General features: G+C 44.1%; 1 protein-coding gene across 1 annotated transcript in view; it reads right to left on the bottom strand.

Annotated features, from left to right (window-relative positions):
- The window catches only part of dync1h1 (dynein, cytoplasmic 1, heavy chain 1), a 27931-nt gene extending 8862 nt beyond the window's left edge, over positions 1-19069 (bottom strand). Inside the window, exons 1-52 of the mRNA XM_008306870.1 lie at positions 18732-19069; positions 17563-17650; positions 17227-17400; positions 16827-17082; positions 16513-16699; positions 16131-16402; positions 15777-16004; positions 14957-15610; positions 14442-14864; positions 14150-14329; positions 13885-14034; positions 13626-13772; positions 13310-13450; positions 12931-13107; positions 12665-12775; positions 12417-12536; positions 12092-12331; positions 11786-11941; positions 11439-11552; positions 11221-11331; positions 10910-11119; positions 10603-10749; positions 10325-10491; positions 9934-10107; positions 9419-9773; positions 9114-9308; positions 8738-9020; positions 8518-8618; positions 8226-8385; positions 7612-7852; positions 7339-7522; positions 7004-7216; positions 6669-6907; positions 6401-6557; positions 6070-6294; positions 5754-5984; positions 5487-5627; positions 5134-5367; positions 4697-4903; positions 4451-4572; positions 3822-3987; positions 3553-3716; positions 3311-3440; positions 3058-3191; positions 2823-2937; positions 2559-2720; positions 2175-2389; positions 1870-2074; positions 1528-1701; positions 1295-1414; positions 1021-1141; positions 643-838 (exon numbers count right to left, since the gene is read on the bottom strand). Of these exons, the coding sequence (XP_008305092.1) occupies positions 643-838; positions 1021-1141; positions 1295-1414; positions 1528-1701; positions 1870-2074; positions 2175-2389; positions 2559-2720; positions 2823-2937; positions 3058-3191; positions 3311-3440; positions 3553-3716; positions 3822-3987; positions 4451-4572; positions 4697-4903; positions 5134-5367; positions 5487-5627; positions 5754-5984; positions 6070-6294; positions 6401-6557; positions 6669-6907; positions 7004-7216; positions 7339-7522; positions 7612-7852; positions 8226-8385; positions 8518-8618; positions 8738-9020; positions 9114-9308; positions 9419-9773; positions 9934-10107; positions 10325-10491; positions 10603-10749; positions 10910-11119; positions 11221-11331; positions 11439-11552; positions 11786-11941; positions 12092-12331; positions 12417-12536; positions 12665-12775; positions 12931-13107; positions 13310-13450; positions 13626-13772; positions 13885-14034; positions 14150-14329; positions 14442-14864; positions 14957-15610; positions 15777-16004; positions 16131-16402; positions 16513-16699; positions 16827-17082; positions 17227-17400; positions 17563-17650; positions 18732-18981 (10067 nt within the window). The 5' untranslated portion in view covers positions 18982-19069. The remainder of the gene's footprint in view (positions 1-642; positions 839-1020; positions 1142-1294; positions 1415-1527; positions 1702-1869; positions 2075-2174; positions 2390-2558; positions 2721-2822; positions 2938-3057; positions 3192-3310; positions 3441-3552; positions 3717-3821; positions 3988-4450; positions 4573-4696; positions 4904-5133; positions 5368-5486; positions 5628-5753; positions 5985-6069; positions 6295-6400; positions 6558-6668; positions 6908-7003; positions 7217-7338; positions 7523-7611; positions 7853-8225; positions 8386-8517; positions 8619-8737; positions 9021-9113; positions 9309-9418; positions 9774-9933; positions 10108-10324; positions 10492-10602; positions 10750-10909; positions 11120-11220; positions 11332-11438; positions 11553-11785; positions 11942-12091; positions 12332-12416; positions 12537-12664; positions 12776-12930; positions 13108-13309; positions 13451-13625; positions 13773-13884; positions 14035-14149; positions 14330-14441; positions 14865-14956; positions 15611-15776; positions 16005-16130; positions 16403-16512; positions 16700-16826; positions 17083-17226; positions 17401-17562; positions 17651-18731) is intronic.
- Positions 19070-19246: the final 177 nt, after the last annotated feature.

Here is a 19246-nt window from a genome sequence, read left to right as displayed (position 1 = left end):
GTTAAAATCTTGTTTGGGGTTTGGATGGGGTACAATTTCTGTCAACTTGACTGTAATAATCACAACAACGACCACAAACAACTATGGCAGTCATGACAACAGCTCATTCTGTGATTCCAAATCAACCCTTTTTTTGTTTGTTTTTTAAACATTGAATTAAAATCAAGCACAAATCACAGGTGACACTTCTTCTGATTCAATGATATAATTTGTACAATTTGTGCTTTCATTATATGGAGACAAAACAGACACTCTGACACTGGTACCTCATTTCCTCAGAGGAAAAGTTGACTATGCTGGTGATGAAATTATCCCTGATAATAACTTGTCTGATTTTTTTCCAGTCATTGGTCTCCTCGCCCAGCATAAGGCAGATAGACTCCAGGGCCAGTTTGACTGCAGCTGGGGGATTGGTCATAGCCCGCACTTCTACTAGGTGCTGCCGCTTAATAGAACTCACCGCTAGTCAAGTAGTAGGAGGAATGTGTTTTAAATAAAGACACAGTAAGAGGAGGGGAGAGAAGAGGAGTGTTTAGGGCAAGAAGTGGGGGAAGAGCAAAAAAAAACAGAGAGAGAGAGAGAGAGAGAGACACACACACACAGACAGTGAATAACTGCGAAACAAATTCTCTCTTATTTCACCTGATCTCTTCAGCAGAGAAGTTAACAATGGTAGGGATGAAGTTCTCCCTCATGATGATGGACCGGATCTGCTTCCAGTCAGTGGTGCTCTCTCCCAGGAGCAAGCAAATGGACTCCAGGGCCAGCTTCACAGCTGCCGGTGGATTGGCCATGGAACGCACCTCCACCAGGTGCTGCTTCTTAATGGACTTAACAGCTATCAACATTAGGTGAACAAGGATGAGGATTATGACAAGGAAAGGGACAGTGATGAAGGGAAGGTGTAAGCAGAAATCAGGCCGTTAACTGGAAGCTCTGTGCATACAAACAGAAGTCTGAAAAATTCCACTGCATCACACACAAACAATGTTGTTTTATGACAACAAATGAACGCTGTACCATTCTGAGCCTCAATCACAGCTGGCTCCACTTGGTCCAAGTCCTGTTTGACTCTCAGCTGCTTGTCTTTGATCACCTCCTGCTGCTTGTACACAGCCTCCTGGATCTCTTGGCTCATCACCTGGAATCACAGTGGTAACACTATAAGAGTCTGGTCTAATGTACCATTAAACCCAAATGACCTGTCTAATGCAGGCTGAAGGAGTCGTGGCTATCGAGATCACAGAAAAGTAATCTTCTTGTTTTTATTAGTGTTAAATTCCTGCTTGTGTACCTTTTTCTTCTCAGCCTCCTGCTGGTCTTTGACCATTTTCTTCAGCTTGTCGTTGGCGGCGGCATTCTTGGCCTCCAACTCCTGGCTCTTGATTCTCAGGTCACGACGAAGTTCCTCCACCTTGACAAAGAAGCATGAATACAATAAGGACACGCATTTTGGGGAACTATCCTTGGTGAGTTTTGAGGATTTTTAGATGATGTAAAGAAATGCACGATGTAAATGAACTTTACCTGATCGACAGTCTCCTTGATCTTGCGGAGACCAACGTTGAGGTGCATCTGCTGTTCCTCCAGCTCACTGCGTTTCTCATTGAACAGGTTGGCATATTGGTTGATGAAGTCGAGGTAGTGGCGAGGAGTAATGGCCATGGTGTGACCACCACGCTTGGCCAGGCGATTGTTAGCCTGTAAGGATTTTATATCAGTTATTATTTAAAGTATATGAAGTATGCATAAACACGTTACATGTATTCACTTCACTTCTAAACAAAGTAAATATGTGTGCAATTTCTGTAAAAAACATCTATACAATTATCTTACAAACCACTAAAGCAAACTCGGAGACATTCATACCTGGTGAAGTGTCTGATGTACAAACACACAGCCATTGACAATAGCCTCACGGTGAGATGGTGGCTGAGGCAGTTTGTCATAGACGATGGGCATGTAGTCTGGCACCTTGTAGTTGGGCTTCTCCAGATCCATCTTGCTGGTGAACTCCTTACCCACCTGGTAAAGGGCCTCTGTGGACCAGTCGCCAAACCAGTTCAACACGCACCTGACACACAGGAGAGTTTTCAGTGAGCACAGAAACTCTTATCTTTCAATGCAGTTTCCTGTTTCTCAAATGCAATACATTCATTCACTATGACTATTACCTGTTGAAGAGGGCAGGAGATGTGGCAGCCCTGTCCTTCAGGCCTTCTGATGAGGGGTTCATGGTGAAAACCACGTGGAGGTTTCTGATAACCTGGCTGGTGAACCACTTGTACAGCTCCTCGTGAGTGTCGAGCATCAGACCCTCTTTCTGGGCTCCTTCCTTACACTGAGTCATCAGGGTGGCATACTCGTCTCCCTCAAACAGCCCAGGAACCTACAGAGGCCAGGGTAACATTATCATAACAAGAACAAGAAAGTTGTGTAATCACACAAAAGCATATTTATTATCTCAGAAAACTAAAGCCTTTGTGACTTTGTTGAGTAGAGGGCACCGAAAATGTGTAAATGGTGCCATACAATAAACTTTGATGGTTGCAAGTTACCTCTCCATTGGCCAGCAGTGTGTTCATTCTCTCAAGGAAACCAGAATCCAACACATTGGATTCATCCATGATGAAGGCGATCTTCTCGTTCTTGCATCCTGAGCGGCGCAGCACTGTACGGAGGTCTTCATCAAAGTCCTCTCCAGTGTATTTCCTGTGTACCTGAAAACACACACACACACACACACACATACAAATCAATATACAGACAAGCAAATGTATGACTTTAAGTCTAAGTCCAGACTTAATATTTACTGTACCAACCTTTATCTGGTAGACACTTAGTCCATTCATCCAGGCTACAAAGCGAGAGAGTGTGGTTTTTCCTGCTCCACTCACTCCAATTAGCAGGAGATGGCCCTGAGGCTGGCGGAAGATTCTAAAGAAAGATATGGACATTTGAAATTTTACTCCAAAACAAATATTTTAAATGTGAAATTCTAAGAATCAAAGAGCAGCACAGAGAAAAAAAAAACAAACTCAGAAAGGAATCACTAACCGGTCAATTCTGAGGACGTGATCCAGCACCTCGTTAAAGAGCACCAGAGGGACGTCCAGCTCCTCCTCATAGAAGACCTTCAGACGGGCCTTTACATAGTCCCTCAGTTCCTCCTGTTCTACTGGGATGTAGTCCTGCATTCACAAAAACAAAAAAATTCAGTCAAAATGAAAATGACTTGAAGTAAATTCTGCACTTTGAGGAATATTACAGAAACAGAAATAACAGAATGGTCATCATATGCGTAATTTACCTTGGAGAGCCAGTTGCTGTAGAGGATAGGCCTGTTGAGAGCCTTCTCCTTATCAATGTTGGGGAAGTGTTTGAGAGCGACCATGTCAATGTTTTCATCAGTCCACCTTCTCTCCTCATCACCGACCAGCCTGGAAAAAACAACATTATGATTAGTCTTAATAATGTGATTTGTCAAACAATTCCATCACACAGTCTGCATTGTCAGTAATTACGCTTGGTGTCACAGACACTAGTACCCACCTATCCTGGAAGAGACGGAGAGCCTCATGGGCCCAGATACGGATGAGCCCCTCCACAGGCAGAGTCTCAAGAGGTCGCAGGGCCTCAAAGATGCCCCTCACCCAGCGGGTCATCTCTCTGGGAGAGTAGATGTAGTGAGGTTGTGTATCCTGGGTGAACCGCTCCTGGAGTGGAAAGAGGGATTGAAATTAGTTACACAATCACATTAGTAATAATGTGATATTCAACAAAACATTTATTTTATATCAATATTTCATCATCTCTTTCACCTGAGACATGGTGTAGAACTCAACCATAGCAGCTGTAAGAGGTTCAGCATAGGTTCGAAGAGATGGGATAAGACGAAGCATGGCACGGTTGAAGGTACCATAAATCTGGGTGAGAGAGGCTGGACCAGGATAATCCACATACACCACAGGGACATGACGCAGGAATCTGGAAAGAGCACAAAGGACATTATTAGGACTTGTCAGGTACTTGGTTTTGTTTTTCCATTTATTTTGTGTAGGTCTGGGGCGATTTGTCTACATAATCGACGTTATCGATTATGAAAATACGTCGACGCATAAAACGTGCGTCAGTGGGTCGCGGTCGATAAGTCGAGGTTGCACAGTAGCGGGAGTGTATGCAGACACATTATGGCTGCTCGCGGTAAAAAACAACATGGATGGATGAGAACCTGCAGCGAAAAAACTTGGCCACGCTTTTCTAAAGTGTGGGAATATTTTAACCTAAGACCCAACCATACTGTGACACGTACGCTCTGCAATATACAAATGGCTTATCACAGCAGTACCACTGCAATGAACGAGCACCTAAAGCAGAAGCATCCCGGTGCGCTGTGCAAAGATGACAGCAAAAGAGCTCTCTAACCAGGTGTAAAGTCTGAGTGCTGTACCTGTGTGTAAGAGGCTTTCTGCCAGGGTCAGTGGGAGGATTACAGGCTCCAACAAACTGGATCCTCTCCAGTTTCACCCAGGTCTGGTCTGAGGTGCGGTAGAAACCTCCATGTTCCACCATCTGCAAACATTTCATACAGCCATGATTTTACTTTGTACATTTTAAAATATAAAACAGTCTTGTTATAGAAAGTAACAAGGAAGCCCACCCAAGGTCGTGTCTGTTTGCCAACAATGTACCATACCTGTCTGAGGAAAGAGATGACTCTCTGTGTGCCGTACTTGTCCATATCTGGCAGATTGATCTCGTCACAGAACAACACCAACCACTTGCCCAGCTGCACAGGGGCGAGGACCACACCGTTAGGGGTACGACGGTACTCACAGTAGTGGTCAAAGGTCTTCAGCAGCAGTTCTGGGGTGGTGGCACTGGAAAAGTTCAGACCAACAACCTGGCAGAAAACAGAAGAAATTAACATTTAAGCAAAATCTTTCTGATATTAATCAGTTTATCCATAGGCATACCCACAGCAGTGCTTAAAATATCAGACATGCTTGACACTGTAAAATTCAATGCTGGTGCAAAAGGGTAACAAATCAGTTTCAGTCAGTTCACAACTGATTGGATAAACTTTTAAAGATTGATAATCAGTGTCAAAATTCCTCCAGTCCAGTCTCTCACCTCCATATCAGGCAAAGCCCTGAGGGCGCTGAACAAGGTCATAGTCTTTCCAGAGCCAGGGGGTCCACACAGCACCAATGGTTTGTGTTCTGCCAGCCATGTGTAAAGCAAAGCCTCATGACGGACAGTGTCCAGGGTCGGAACCACAACATCCGGGGATGCCACCTTATGGGTCTCGACTTCAATCTGAGGCACCTTGCCCTGCCAGGACTGCCATTCACCAGAGATGCACACCTAAACATAAACAGGGCAACATAATGATTATTCTGAAAACACAAGAGTGAAGTTGTCTCTTTCAGAGACTGTAGATACAAAGAATCAGAACTGTATCTTTTAATAAAATGAGGCTGTACCTCATAGTCGATGATGGGGACATTGGGAGCAGAGGGAAGGGGGACAGTGGTGATGCGACGGATGTATTCACCAAGCTCGGCCCTCATCTTCAACCGACCATCACCAGAGAAGGACCAGAGGACGGCGTAGATCAAATACCTCTGTAGAGAAATACAGTGATTTATCAGTTTTCAGAAAATGCATCTATTTTGGCAGTGATTAAGTTGATGTTGCCAAAAATTGTGTATGTGTCTTAATTGTATGAAGAGCAGAGGGTAGAAGATTACCTGCATGTATCTCTCCAGCTGATCGATGGGCATGGGAAAGTCAGGGTGGTTGTTGTTGTAGAGAGCCACATTACGGCAGGCCTGGTGTAACATTGAGCACAGTGAACCCAAACAACGCAGACGGGTGAAGTCCATGATGTGCTCCATCTTTGAGGCATGCTCTAAGGCCTTGATCACGAGGCCTGTGGAAGTGAAATACGGCTGCAGGATCGCTGCAGCATCTCTCTGGATCTAGATGAAAGCACACAGCAGACCATTAGTAAAGAATAAATGATTGACAATTTTTGTACTTTTTCGTGTTTTCTGCCCTAATTACCTGCAGCATTGGTGAAGCAGCCTCATCTTCATCCTCAATGCCTTTCCTCTTGCGCTGAGCTTCATCTTCTCCCTCATCCAATGGGATGCTGCGAATGCGAGCCAGGAAGTTGTTGAAGATCATGTCAGTGCTGAGGACATCCTCACTGAACCAGACCATACCACAGCGGGACACAGTAGCGAGGGTGGCATACTTCAAGTCCTGTACTTCAAACATCACACGCACCTGGAAAGAAAGATAAAACCTTGTGGTAACTACAAACATGCCTCCAGCAGCTCAGACTGGAATAAAACAAAAACAGACAGCTGTGTTTAATGTGTGGTGCTCTTACATTTGGTGGTAAACTGAGACGCTCTCCATTTGGCAGGGTGAGCAGCTTATTGTCGTCTAGGACTGAGTTAAGATTTTCAACCCACTCTGGGTCTACGTCACCATCGAATATGATCCACTGGCGCTTTTGCAGTTCACCTCGAACGTTGTCAATAATTCTAAAATTGAAAGCCAGGCAGAAAGATATATTTTTTAAAAGTTGTACTTAAATAATTTCCTACTTTGCAAGAGGTCTTTAAAATGCATAATTCTTAATAAAGTGTACTCACTTCCTGAGGATGTGTGTGAACAAGCCATCCGTCCATTCACGGGTGTTGGGGTCCAGGGTTCCATACAGGTGGTCCTTACTGATGGCCTTGGGGTCGATAATGTGGGCCACACCTTCGACACCCTCCAGCCTCTCCAAGGCCTTGAGCAGCACCCTCCACGCCATGGTCTTTCCACTTCCTGAAGGACCCACCATCATCAGACCGTGGTTGATCTGTGTGATCTGGTACAGCTGCAGCACCTGGAAGAGGTTGAAGGACAAAGTTAAATGACAAGGTTCCAACACTATTTCTTGGCGCACTGATTAGAGGTATACCAACTCTATGTAGCTTCATACCTTCTCCACCCACATGCTGCCAACATCGTCACCATCTCCATAGGTGAGGTACATCTCTGCACAGACCTTCTTCAGCTCCTCTCTCAGAGCAGTCATCTCTCCACGGTGGTACTGAACACCAGGGAAGACGTCTGACAGCAGGCTGAACAGCAGAGGGATGTCCTCTGCCACCAGCTTGGGAACCATAGTCTCACACACACTCTGGATCAGGATCTAAAGTAAAGTAAATGGAACACAAAACACCCATTAAAAAAAAATGCTAAAGCTGCAAAAACTTAGCACTAAACAAATAATGAAACTTGACTTCCAAGTCTAAATGTCTATAGTTTTTATACCTCCTGTTCAGGAAGGTTTTCTGCGATGTCATTCTCGTCAACATCCTCTCCACGCTCAAGCTTCTCCCTTTTGATCCTCTGGATGCGCTCACGCTTGACATTGCCAGCACTGATGAGCACACTCTTGAGCGCTCGAAGACCGAAGTCATAATGGCTCTGGGATGACAGTTGCTCATCGCAAAGTCTGAAGATGAGGCAAGAGAATAAATCAGAGAAGAACTTCTCAAAATCCTCACAATTACTTAAAATCCTAAACACAAACAGAGTACATACTTAAAGAAGGGTACAATCTTCTTGGCGAGGATTTCAGCTGTTCGGAAACCTTGAGAGTAGAGCATGACCTGTGCGATGAGCTGGCGGTCAGGCTTCGTCATGGCCAAGCTACGGAACAGCTTCTTCAGATTGTCAGGCAGGTTGGAACGGCCAGCATATCCAGGGTTCATGGTGATGAAGATGGCCATGTCGGGGCTCACCTTCACCTGTTTGTTCAGGAGCTCTGTCATGACGGGCACACCTGGAGGAGGGACAGATGATAGGTTGTTTACAATGCAGGCCACATGTACAATAAATAACTGGTGATGAATATAATAGTGTTTACAACTTGTTGTGTTTTACTTGAAATGTATGTACACTATGATGAAAAATGAAAATAATTTGAACAGTTAATGTGTCAACTTTTACGTATTCTTAGCTTTATATTTTACTCTAAAGAAAATTTGTTTTAATTCCACAATTCATAATGTGTAGTTGGTGATGATTTATTGCTTAAGAGTTTTATAAAGCAGCGAATGCTTTGTTGTTACAAGGGTTTGAATCTGGACATTTGAATTAAAAGTCTGTCTTTTTACATATTAGGACATGTGAACTCCCACACATGTTATACATACTCCTGTCTCTGTTGGGGTTGCTGTGCTCCCTCAGGGCCACCTGGATGTACTGAACCTGCTGGGAGACAGCAGACAGCATTCTCTCCTCCAGACGGTTGAACTCGTCAAAGCAGCCCCATGCTCCTACCTGGCACAGACCCACGAAGATACGACCCATGGCCTAAGGAAGAGGAAATTTACAAAGAACAATTGTACATTAACAATCAATAAAAGAAAAAGCAGGGTTTGTGTGTTATGATATGTTAGTATCTAGGTAACAAAATAGCTTCACAATATGAATCCGGTTAAGTACCTGGAAGTCAAATGTCTCATCACAGTTGAAGACCAGGACAAAGCGACCGAGCTGGTGACCAAGAGCCTTCACTGACTCAGTCTTTCCCGTGCCAGCAGGACCTAGATGGAGGACAAATTTAGTGAAGGTCATCGTTTTAATATCTTTCAGTGATTTTCTTTAAGACAAAATTCTGTATTTCTTGAAAAAAAAACAAAAAAATCCCATTTAACTTCCTTACCAAATGGTGATCCTCCAAGACGAGCCTCCAGAGCCTGGGTCATGGTGAGATAGCAACGGTCTGTCAGCGGGGTCTGGACAAGCTTGTCCTGGACGCCCAAGTACTCAAAGCCATAGTTGAACTTGGCATTAGCCATCTGAATGGACAGCTGTTGCAGGACATCTGTCTGCTTGGGGTCAAAGTAGAAGCGCATCTGGCTGAGCCACTCAAAGGACTTGGGGTTGTCGATCTTGTTCTTGATCAGAGTCCTAGTCACATCACGTTGGTGCACCAGCTCAGTGATCTAAGAATGAAGTGAAAGATGGACGTTAGACGTTTTTATCGTACAACAGTCTTTCAAAAGCATTTTTTTTTTTTTTTTTTAATTCCTTCTAACCAGGTGTTCCAGTTTCCTCCTGCGAAGTGGAGGCTGCTCCATCAGCACAGTGTCAGCCAACACGTTGAGGGTGGCCTCCACGTTTGACAACACTCCCTGCATGGGTGACATGTCTCCACCACCAGAGATGGTGGTCAATGCGGACTCGATGTTCTCTGACCAGGCGATCTGGGTTGAGAGGACCACTAGCTGAGCCTATGGAGCGAGGACAGAGAGAAAGTGACATTAACAAAATGCCAGATTTCCACATCCACAATAGTGTTGTATAATGAATTGACAATAGAATTAACGCTATCAGTCCCAACCTGGTAACGATCGATCCAGTCGATGTACTGGCTCAAGTCGACAGCGGTACCCTTGTTGAAGCCTGTGACCTCTGTGACAGACTCAGCCAGCAGCTTGGCCAGAGTCACTCTCATCTCCTTCTCTACCAGTGTCAGCCACTCATTGATCTTTGGGTGCTGTGTGATGGAGACCGGTGTCTTGTAGAGAACCTCTTCACCCTCACGTGAGGAGATTCCCAACACCTCAGTGTTGTCCTCATTGAGTAGGATGCTGGAGACACCAGCAAACATCTTTTTGAAGTGCTTCTGGAGTTTGGCCACATTCTTGCTGTTGCCGATAATCTCAAGCAGATCCTCATCTCCCACAAAGTAGAACCTGTTCATAACAAGAGTGATGGAACAAACAGGTGCATTGCTCAAATGAATGCTTGAATCAGGTAAATGTTTGACATAATAACTCATGTCTAAATTTGATTCTATAAATGCATATTAGCAATGTATATTTCCACTAACTGCTTGCTGTATCATCTTCATACCTGGGGAATGAAGATCTCTCTCTTTCCAGGTATTCTCCAAGGGCTTTCTGGATTTTCCCCAGAAGGTCAGCCAGTCGCTCAAGGGACCTCTGCACTCCCTGTATGTTCAGTACATCCATCACTAAGGGAGACTTTGTCACCTTCTTCATCAGTGCCAAGAACTCTGTGCTGATGCTGGAATAAAGACAGAGAGACAGATTACGATAGGATAGAGCAAGAAACATAGCTACTGTAGTGAATGGGAATAAACATGACTGTACAAATACATACAAAAGTATTAATTTTTGAAATTAGCTTGTTTAATTTACAAAAATTATCCCACAAGTGCTGGCATAATTGCTGACATTTACAATAAAATCTCAACGTGCTAAAATAAAGCTCCACTATTTACCTCTGGAATCTCTGGGTTTCAACAGGCAGCAGATGTTTGATGTCAGCACTGCCTGTGAAGATGCCTTCCAGGTAGACCCAGCGACGCTGGACATCAATCCAAACATCGAACAGAGCCATGATGCGATTCAGCTTGTCTTCCCAGCTCAGAGCATCTTCCTCAAACACCTAGGAGAAAAAAGGAAGACAAGCGTGGGGTTGATGCTGTTCTGAACAACTGATAGATTTAAAAAATATGAAACTACTGTCTTAATGAGTAGAATGTATAATTTTGTTTACCTTGTAGTAAGGAGACAACTTCATTGCAGACACACTGTTAATGTGTTCTTTGACCTTGTTGAAGAGGTCATCCCAGCCTCTGATCAGACGACACTTGTTCTGGTAGTTCACCAGGTCGAGCTCGTATGAGTTCCACACTTCACGGATCTGAAAACCAAAATAATAAATTAATTTTTTAAAAAATGAATTAACAAAATGATTTTTACTCAAGTACTACAAACCAGAGAGTAAATTCTAATCATTCAGTTTCAAAGCCTTACAGTTACAAACACAAGTTGCTCCTCTCTTGTGAACTCTCCCTTTTTACCTGTTTAAGGAATTCCTCCAAAGCCATCTCTCCCTGAGCCACAAGAAGAACATCCTTCACCACCATCTCATTCTTCTGCAAATCCACATCCCAGATCTGTCCGAGAGTCAGCTCTGACAGGACCCAGTTCACATGCAAGCGCTTCATCAGCTGCTTCCAGTGACGGTCTTTCAGAGCCTCTGATTTGAGCTCAATCACCAACATGTTAACCTAGAGAAAAGAAAAAAAAAAAAGGACAGAGAATTTAAAATGCATTATATTGTTCTTGTGAGTCACAATTTGAAATTGGTGTGGAAAACTAGTTTCCTGACCTTTAAGTATCCTTTAAGCAGCCTCTGGACATACTCGTAGGAAGCATACTGTCTCAGCCTTGCTTGGAAGTTCTTCAGTTGGTTCAGAAGAGCATCCAGACTCTGACGAAGCTACAAATACAAAGTTCAAGAAGTTCGATTTTTTGCAGAATCTAACAAGTACGGTATGACTCATAATGATGGAAATGACATCTAACAGATTACTGTGCTTTTGATACCTTGCGAGGCTGTACAGAAACCCATGGCTGCTCTTTCATCTGGTCGATCTGCTCCCAGACCTTTGACAGCTCAGACCACACCTCTTTCAGGTCATGGAGCTCCTCCAAGGCCACCTACAAAGACACAAGGCCACAAAGACAGAAATGATTCAAAAGAAAGGCATCTTTTCAAAATTACTGTTTTAGTCTGTAAATATGTACAAAAAGGTATTTGTAGGAGATGGAATATAGATGTAGAAGGGCAAACATAAATCATATTCCACCTAGTGTCTAACCTATGTTTGATATGTATTTTGTTGTTAACTGTTAACTTGAAAAACATTTCTGTAAATATTTGTAGGCCTTACCTGCACCCTCTCTTCACTACCACTGAGCAGACCAGTATCAGTGAGCTCCAGGGCCTCTTTGGCACGGGCACACTTCTCCCTTTCAACCTTTAGACGGCCAAAGTTGCCTTCATAGATAGTCAGAGACTGGAGGGCCTCCTCTGGACGCAGGTTACCCTAATGGAACAGTGTATGAGCTAGATTTCTTAATTTGCTGTCATCTTGGAAGTAAGTTATTACGGAAGTAAGCATCAAAAAATTATGAATTACATTTAGGTGTGATTGTCCTTTATTTCAAATTTAATAAGATGACTCAAAATTTCTTACAGCGACTGGTTTGGTCTTCTCCCAGTCATTGAGCAAGTCAGTGGTGCGGTTTTCTACTGCTTTGTCCTCTTGGACAATCTTCATCTGCAGGTTGGCCACTTGCTGCTGGATAGCAGTGTCCTTGCGCTTCATTATGTCGCTGAATGCACCCCATTCACCTTCAATGTTGTCAATGTAGAGCCAAGAAGGAGGGAACTGGAACCTTTGCTTCTCCAGCAAACGCTGTCCGTTGCGGAACAACTACGGTAAAGAGGAGAGCAAATCTGATTACAACAATCAGTGATACAATAGTAAGGCAGAGCATATAGAATTTTAAAATACTTACATCAACGTTTTTCTCAAACTGCTTAATCTTGCGCTTCAGGGTCTGGACATACGTTATGAAGTTGACAGCATCTGAGGTGCTTGCCGTGTCCACAGAATGTTGTTCAAGATCTTGACGGGACTGATGAGAAATAGGACATGTGTATAAGTGATAAAAGCAATTTTGAAGAATTATTATCATATCAGTGTCTGTCAGATATCACTGTAACCAGGTAGGTTAAGCAACACATCTTTCAAACTGTACATTACCTTGGAGATCTGGGCATGGAAGTCCTGCATGTTCTGGCCTAGCATCTGGCCAAACTTGCTGAGGACCTCTTTGTGCCAGGAGTCATACTTCAGGTTTACTTTAGACTGGACCTGTAATCAAGGGCAAATACAAACATGTATCACAAAGAGTTCTACTGCTGCCCTAAAAATAATGACCAAAAACAAAACAGTATAAGAATTTTATATTTATTACAGCACAGTATTAGGTAACAATTTTAACACCGAGAACTGTCAGTCATTATTACCTTGCCGTAGTCGATGACCACAGGTCCAAACTCTTTCCGAGTTTCGGCGTTGTCAAAGGTCCCACGTGCTTTACGGATCTGGACCAGCAGGGCCTGCCACTTAGTGAGATCTTCACCAAGACGGTTGTAGATGTTTTCAGCTTGCATGTCCCACAAGCACTGGTACTGCAGCCACACCTGGACATGGGAAACAAAGAGAAGGTCAATGAATACAATTGGAATAATCATAAATATATATGATCATTTACATCTAAATAATGATGGTGCTATAAGCTAAATACAGTAAATAAAACAGGGGTATAAAAACAGAGTCGTCAATTGTCATGATTTTTTTCAATCAGCAGTAAAATGTCTGATGTCAAAACAAGATCACTCTTACCTTAACGTACTGCTCCACTTCATTGACAATGTCTTCCACTGCATTGTAGGCCTCCTCTAAGGCTGCAGGACCATCTGGCATCCTGGTCAGAGCATTACGGTAGAACTTCTCCTCCTCTGAAAGCTCGTAGTGGACACCCACCTAACGAGGCAGGACAGACAGGCTTAGATAAAAGCTGTACTACACAACATCCAAATGGCATGTCTGAGCTAAAAGATGACCAAACAACACTATGTATAAAGATTTTATATTACCAGCAATCGGCATCCACATGTTTAAATACCACAGGTATTTTCCAACTGTTTTAAGGTTCTACCTGGTATCTCTGGCTCTGAATCCTGGGAAGAGAAAGGATGACCATCTTCCAAGCAAACATCTCCTGGTAGAGTTTGTAGCGACAGTCTTCAATTGGTGGATTCAAGTAGATCACCTGGTTGGTAATCCTCAGCTCATGGATGACATTCTGGGAATAAACAAATAAAATAGTCAGCTGTGTTCAGATATGAAAGGTTTACCCAAGGTTTGTAATGGTATGGTATGTTTAAAAACGTGTAACAAGGCAACACAGCGGTTACCTTGATCTTGGGCTCCCCTCCAGGTTTATGGCTGACTTGTGGAGCCTCGGTGTCCATGTCCACATCAGCTTTGTCTTCCACCTGGCCACGGAGCACCTGAGTCCAGGCCTTAAGACCAGCCTGAAGTCGCACTCCTAGGATACGTTCAATCTAAGAGAACATCAACAATATTGGTTTTATTACCATACAGACATGAAGAATTTTTCCATTTTGGCTGTCAACAGTCACACATTTATATGTGTTGGAACTAATTCATGGTACCAACCTCGATGTCAAGCTTGTTGACCCAGATGGGCAAGTTGGAGTAAGAATGCAGATTGAGGTCATCCACAGCTTTCTGGACACGGTTGAGGATGTCAGAGAAGGTCTTGTGGTCGAACATGCAAGTGTCCAGAGAGCGAACCTCCAGATCTATTTTCTCCTCAATCAGCAACAGGTCATCCACCTGGAAACAGCAACAATTGGGTAAATACTGAAGTCTTAAATAACAGTTTGGAGTCTATTTACGCAGGATGTATCTAACTACTGAGTGGTGACAGCTACTACTACTCTCTGACCTTCTCCTGGAAGTTGAAGACTGTCTCAGCCAGCCTCTGAACATAGGGATCCAGCTTGTAGGACTCCCAGACCAGAGTGATGCCTTCAGTGACGAGAGCTTGAACCTCTTTCTTGAGCCCAGCCACCAGCAGCGAGATGGAGGACCTCTCTTCTACTTTCTCACATGTACGCTCATAGGTGCGCACACTCTCGATCAAAGAGATAGCAAACGGGTACAGCTGATTGGCTTGGTGGGCTTTGTTGACAATGGCCAATGGAACACGGAAGCTCAGCCACTTGAGGTTGCGGACCTCTTTAGACAAGGTGATGATCTCTGGGAGGAAGTTGACTTTAAGCTTGAGCATGTTTCCTGTCCTTCCACGGGCACGAGTACTCTCAATGGTGAAGATCCGTCCAGACACACCAAGGTTACGCTGCTGCACCTGATTTACAAAGAAAGGCAAATGTTGAGAAATAGTAATTTACAACAAAAAACCCCAAACAAACGTTCAGTAAAAATTACACTCGTCAATACCTTGCGAGCCCAGTCATCAAAAATCTCTTGAGTATTGAGTTTAGCCCTGAAGCTATCTCCATCCTGCTTCAGCTTCAGCCCCTCCACATGGTTCTCCCAGCCTTTTCCCAGAACATCCTCCACCCTCTTCATATACGCAGTCAGCTGACGGTCTATCTGCTTGGCCCATATGATGGAACCAGACACAGGTGGCAGGTCGCGGACATGGCTCATCTTACAGGCCTGGCTTTGAGGATACTGCACTTTGAACTTGTCGTGCAGTGACTCAATGTCATCTTTCACGCGCTGGATGAGCTGTGTCTGATACTCCCTGATGGCACCACGGATGTGGGGGCGCACGAAGAGAGCATTGAAGCGGGAGAAGATGCGGAACATCTCATTGGCATTCTTGGCGGTTCCCAGCTGATCACGGAGGCGAGCAGTAATACGGGTCTCCACGCGATCAATGCGTTCATCATAGCGCTTCATGGCGGCTTCCCAGGCTTCCATGCCTTCCTTGGACACATCCAGGCCATCGACCTCTTTGACATTTTCATATGCCAGGTTGACCTCCTCAATAGCATTGGCATCAGCAGCATCAAAGAGGACTCCCGCTACCTTCATGTCCTGAGGCTCAACTGTCTCTCCAGGGGCGTGCTGTGGTACTGCAGATACCTGGAGACAAAAAGTGAATTTTTGAAACAAGTGGCAGCAAAACCAAAAATCTAATTCTTCTGAAAGGAATCACCAGAAAAAAACAGAAGAATTGTAGAATAAGTAAGTAAATAATAGCTAGACATGCTGTCAAATGTAACTATTACAAATGCTGAAGGCACTTTACCTGAGGCCTCAGCACACGGACGATGACAGCCCTCAGCTGCTCATGCTGCCTTCTGAAACGCCTCATGTGGTCCAGACGAGACTGGAGCTTCCTGTGGGCAGGGCTCAGACGCCACACCATCTTCAGGTTCTCCTCTCTCTTTCTCTTCACAATGTCTCTCAGAAGCACCTGCAGTTTCTCATACTCATCCTCCCAGGTCTGGAACACTTCGAAGCAAGCCACCATCACCTGCACACAGAAGATTAATGAAAATTTAGGAACACATGATGTTCTGTGAAGCTAAAGTAAGTGCACACCTCAGAGGCAAAAATTCCAACAGGCTTTAGTTTATACTAGAGAACCTATGACACTAACCTTTTCAAATTCCTCATAGGCAACGTGCATGAGCTTCCTGGTACCCAACACCTTGAGGAGCTGGGAGCTCAAGTCTCTGGAGATGGCCTCTACCAGACGGAGTGCTCTCTGGATGGGATACTTGGTATTCCTAATCTTTTTCAGGTGAGTAAATATGGCCATCAGGGCTTGGCGGATCTTATCAAGCTCAGAGGCAGAAAGCAGGTCATTGAGAGGGAAGTCTTTCATCAAAGGATTGTAGTCATTGACCGTTTCCACTGCCTGTTTCAGACCTGCAAGAATTAGAGGAAGAACCAACTTTTAAACACATTTCAGTACTTTAATGAAACTATTGTCAATTCAAACAGTAAAAATAGTTTAGTTCTGACAGGTTTTCACTCACCAGTGTCTGTGTCAAAGCTGACAGTAGCATGGAAACGTTTGCCATGTTTGAGGATGTCCAGTGTGAGCAGAACCTCGGGGCTCTCTCTCTTCTCTTGGATCCTGTTGAGGGCTCGCTCCAGATTCAACCAGAAACTGATCTCCTGCAGAGCTGTCCCCGAGGCTGGGTCACGATCCAGCTTTGTCACCTGGGTGGGAAAGTGACAGAAATAATAAACCCAGTGCCACTGATGAGACAGAAAAGATTTTTTCCATAGGCTGCATTTTGTCATTGCTGTACTTTCTGTCTAAATCGAAAACAGATGTGTCACTTACTTTCTGGATCTCCCTGATCCAGCGGTTAACACCAGACTGCAGTTGGTTGAGGAAGGTTGGGTCCTCCACTTTGTCGCCAAAGTCAGTCACCTTGGGCTTCTCTCCACGCTCATTCAACTGCTTGGCAATGTTTGAAATGATGGGGTGGATGAGCAGGCTGATCTCAGGAATCTCAATGTTCTGCTGCAGGTGGAGAAGGCCCATCTCCAGCTCAGCAATCTTTTTCTCAACAGAGGGAGCCATTTTATCCCCATCTCTAGAAGGTCATGACAGAGCATGTTTTAGAACAGATTTAGAACCGACACATTTTTCTTCCATTACATTTACTGTTCAGCACCAAGTCTATGACCCAGCTTATTAATTATGAGGTTTTGAAAAATAAGATGTATAAGAAGATTACCTATCTGCCTTGCCAGACTCGCGGATGTAGGACTTGAAAAAGGGAGCCACAGCATTGCTGATGAAAGAGTGGAGCGTCTCGTAGGGAGAATCCTCACTCAGTGTCAGCACTCGGACTTGGGTTGATATGGGCTTGTCTGCATCAATGACACCTGTCCTCTTGATTAAAGCCAAGCTGAATGGGAGAAAATGTTAAATAGAAGTTACTAAACTATCTTTAAAAATTCAGATTCTGCCAATAGTAGGAGGTATTTTCTTCAGGTTCTCTCATAAAATCAAATTCTACTAAGCAGCTGAAAAGGAGACCTCTATTTGGGGCATCTGATGCATTATTTACCTGTTGGACTTGATCCCATAGTGTATGTCAATGCTGATGTTATAAGTGATGCACTCCTTCTCCTCTTCTCCCTCATCTCCAACATCCTCTGTGTGAAGAACAAGTAAACAGACCATCCTTTGATGAGTGTACAGCTTTGGCATACTTGTTAAAATTCACCCCAAAGAAGTAAAAAGTGGCAAATCACTACCTTGTCAATGTCCACGCAATCATAATACAATAGCAAATTTCTGGCTTATGTACATCATGCAAAGTTTAGATGTGCACCATATGGCAGCTTGTGTAATTGTTTTTTCACAATGTCTTAATATTATCTAGAAAGTTGCACTACGTAGTAAGGGTTAAATGCTCATGGCTAATAAAGTCAGACTGCTGCTAAAGACAAAAATAAATTATTTGGATGAAAGACAAGACTGAGTATATTTGTGGATACTGGACCAACAGGATGACGGAGGTTGTGGCTTGTTGGAATAAGACATCCATCTGCAGACACGGCACTCTGCATTGCAGCATCAGTATACTTAGCACAAAACCATGAACAGGCTGGAGAAGTGGCTCTCAGGCTGGGAAACAGAAACCTACAGGCTGAGGGGCTGGTCATGTGCAGTATCAAGGGATCATGATTCAGCACTCATAAAAAAGGCATGAAGCTCAGAAGCTGAGGCTTGATTTTCCAGGAGGAAACTTAACATAATGTGTTCATTGACACAAGCTGGTTCACATGATAAAAGCCCTGGAGACTGCAAACAATCTGACTTGCAGATATGACAAAGGTTTCATTCTCATGCATGAAGTACTGTTGCTGTAATGTGCCTTATAAATAAAGTGCACCTAAACAGAAATGCAAAGGATTTATATAAAGTAAGCGCATCAATATTTCAGAATAACTGCGGCCAGATAGTTACTGTACACTGAAGTGCATCGTGTTGTGGTTAGTTTTGTTTTCTCCTCCCCACCCAGTGTGGCGCAGGTTAGTTACAGTTAAATGGAAGGACATAGCTAGCTCTGTTAATGCTGTTAACTAGCTGGACATTAACTTAACTAACACTAGGTTAAAAGCCATTTCGCTGGTGGTGAATTTAGAGGCTAATTTGCAGAGACGTTGCGTTCATTTTAATGTAACCGGGTGTGACGTGTTCATATAACATTGCATTGTTTTCTACATGTACCTTTGAGAGCATTTCTCTCGACCAGGATGGTGTGAACTTGAGGATCGGCCAGGAATTTCCTCATCTGTTCCACGGCGCTCTTCTCCTCCAGGGCGGTTTCCAGTGAAGCCGGGGCCTCGCCGCCATCTTCCAAGAGCAACGGTACCAGCTTCCGAACGTGCTTCTGCAGCACGGAGGTGTCGGCGACCGTCTGAACGGCCGACACCTCCATGGTGCCAGAGTTCTCCTCCGTCCCCCCGCCGTCAGACATGCTTGGAAGCGGTCAACGGCGACGAGTTGCGGAGTAAAATGTGAACAAAGAAACGAGGTTGACGTTACACAGCTGACTGCAGCTACCGACAGGGATGGTCAGACACCGACTGCCGCTGTCAAAACGCTGCAATCGTGACGATAACCTTTAGTCGCGCAAAGCACTGTGGTAGTTGTTGTTCCATGGATGAGTATTTCACGGGACTGTAGCACTTAAAGACTACAATACCCACAATGCAGTTGAATGAATCACATTTTTTCTGTCG

Source organism: Stegastes partitus, unplaced genomic scaffold, assembly GCF_000690725.1.
Source record: "Stegastes partitus isolate 25-593 unplaced genomic scaffold, Stegastes_partitus-1.0.2 Scaffold48, whole genome shotgun sequence".
In the NCBI taxonomy this organism is placed as follows: Eukaryota; Metazoa; Chordata; class Actinopteri; family Pomacentridae; genus Stegastes; species Stegastes partitus.
This window is presented reverse-complemented; position numbering and strand designations above follow the sequence as displayed.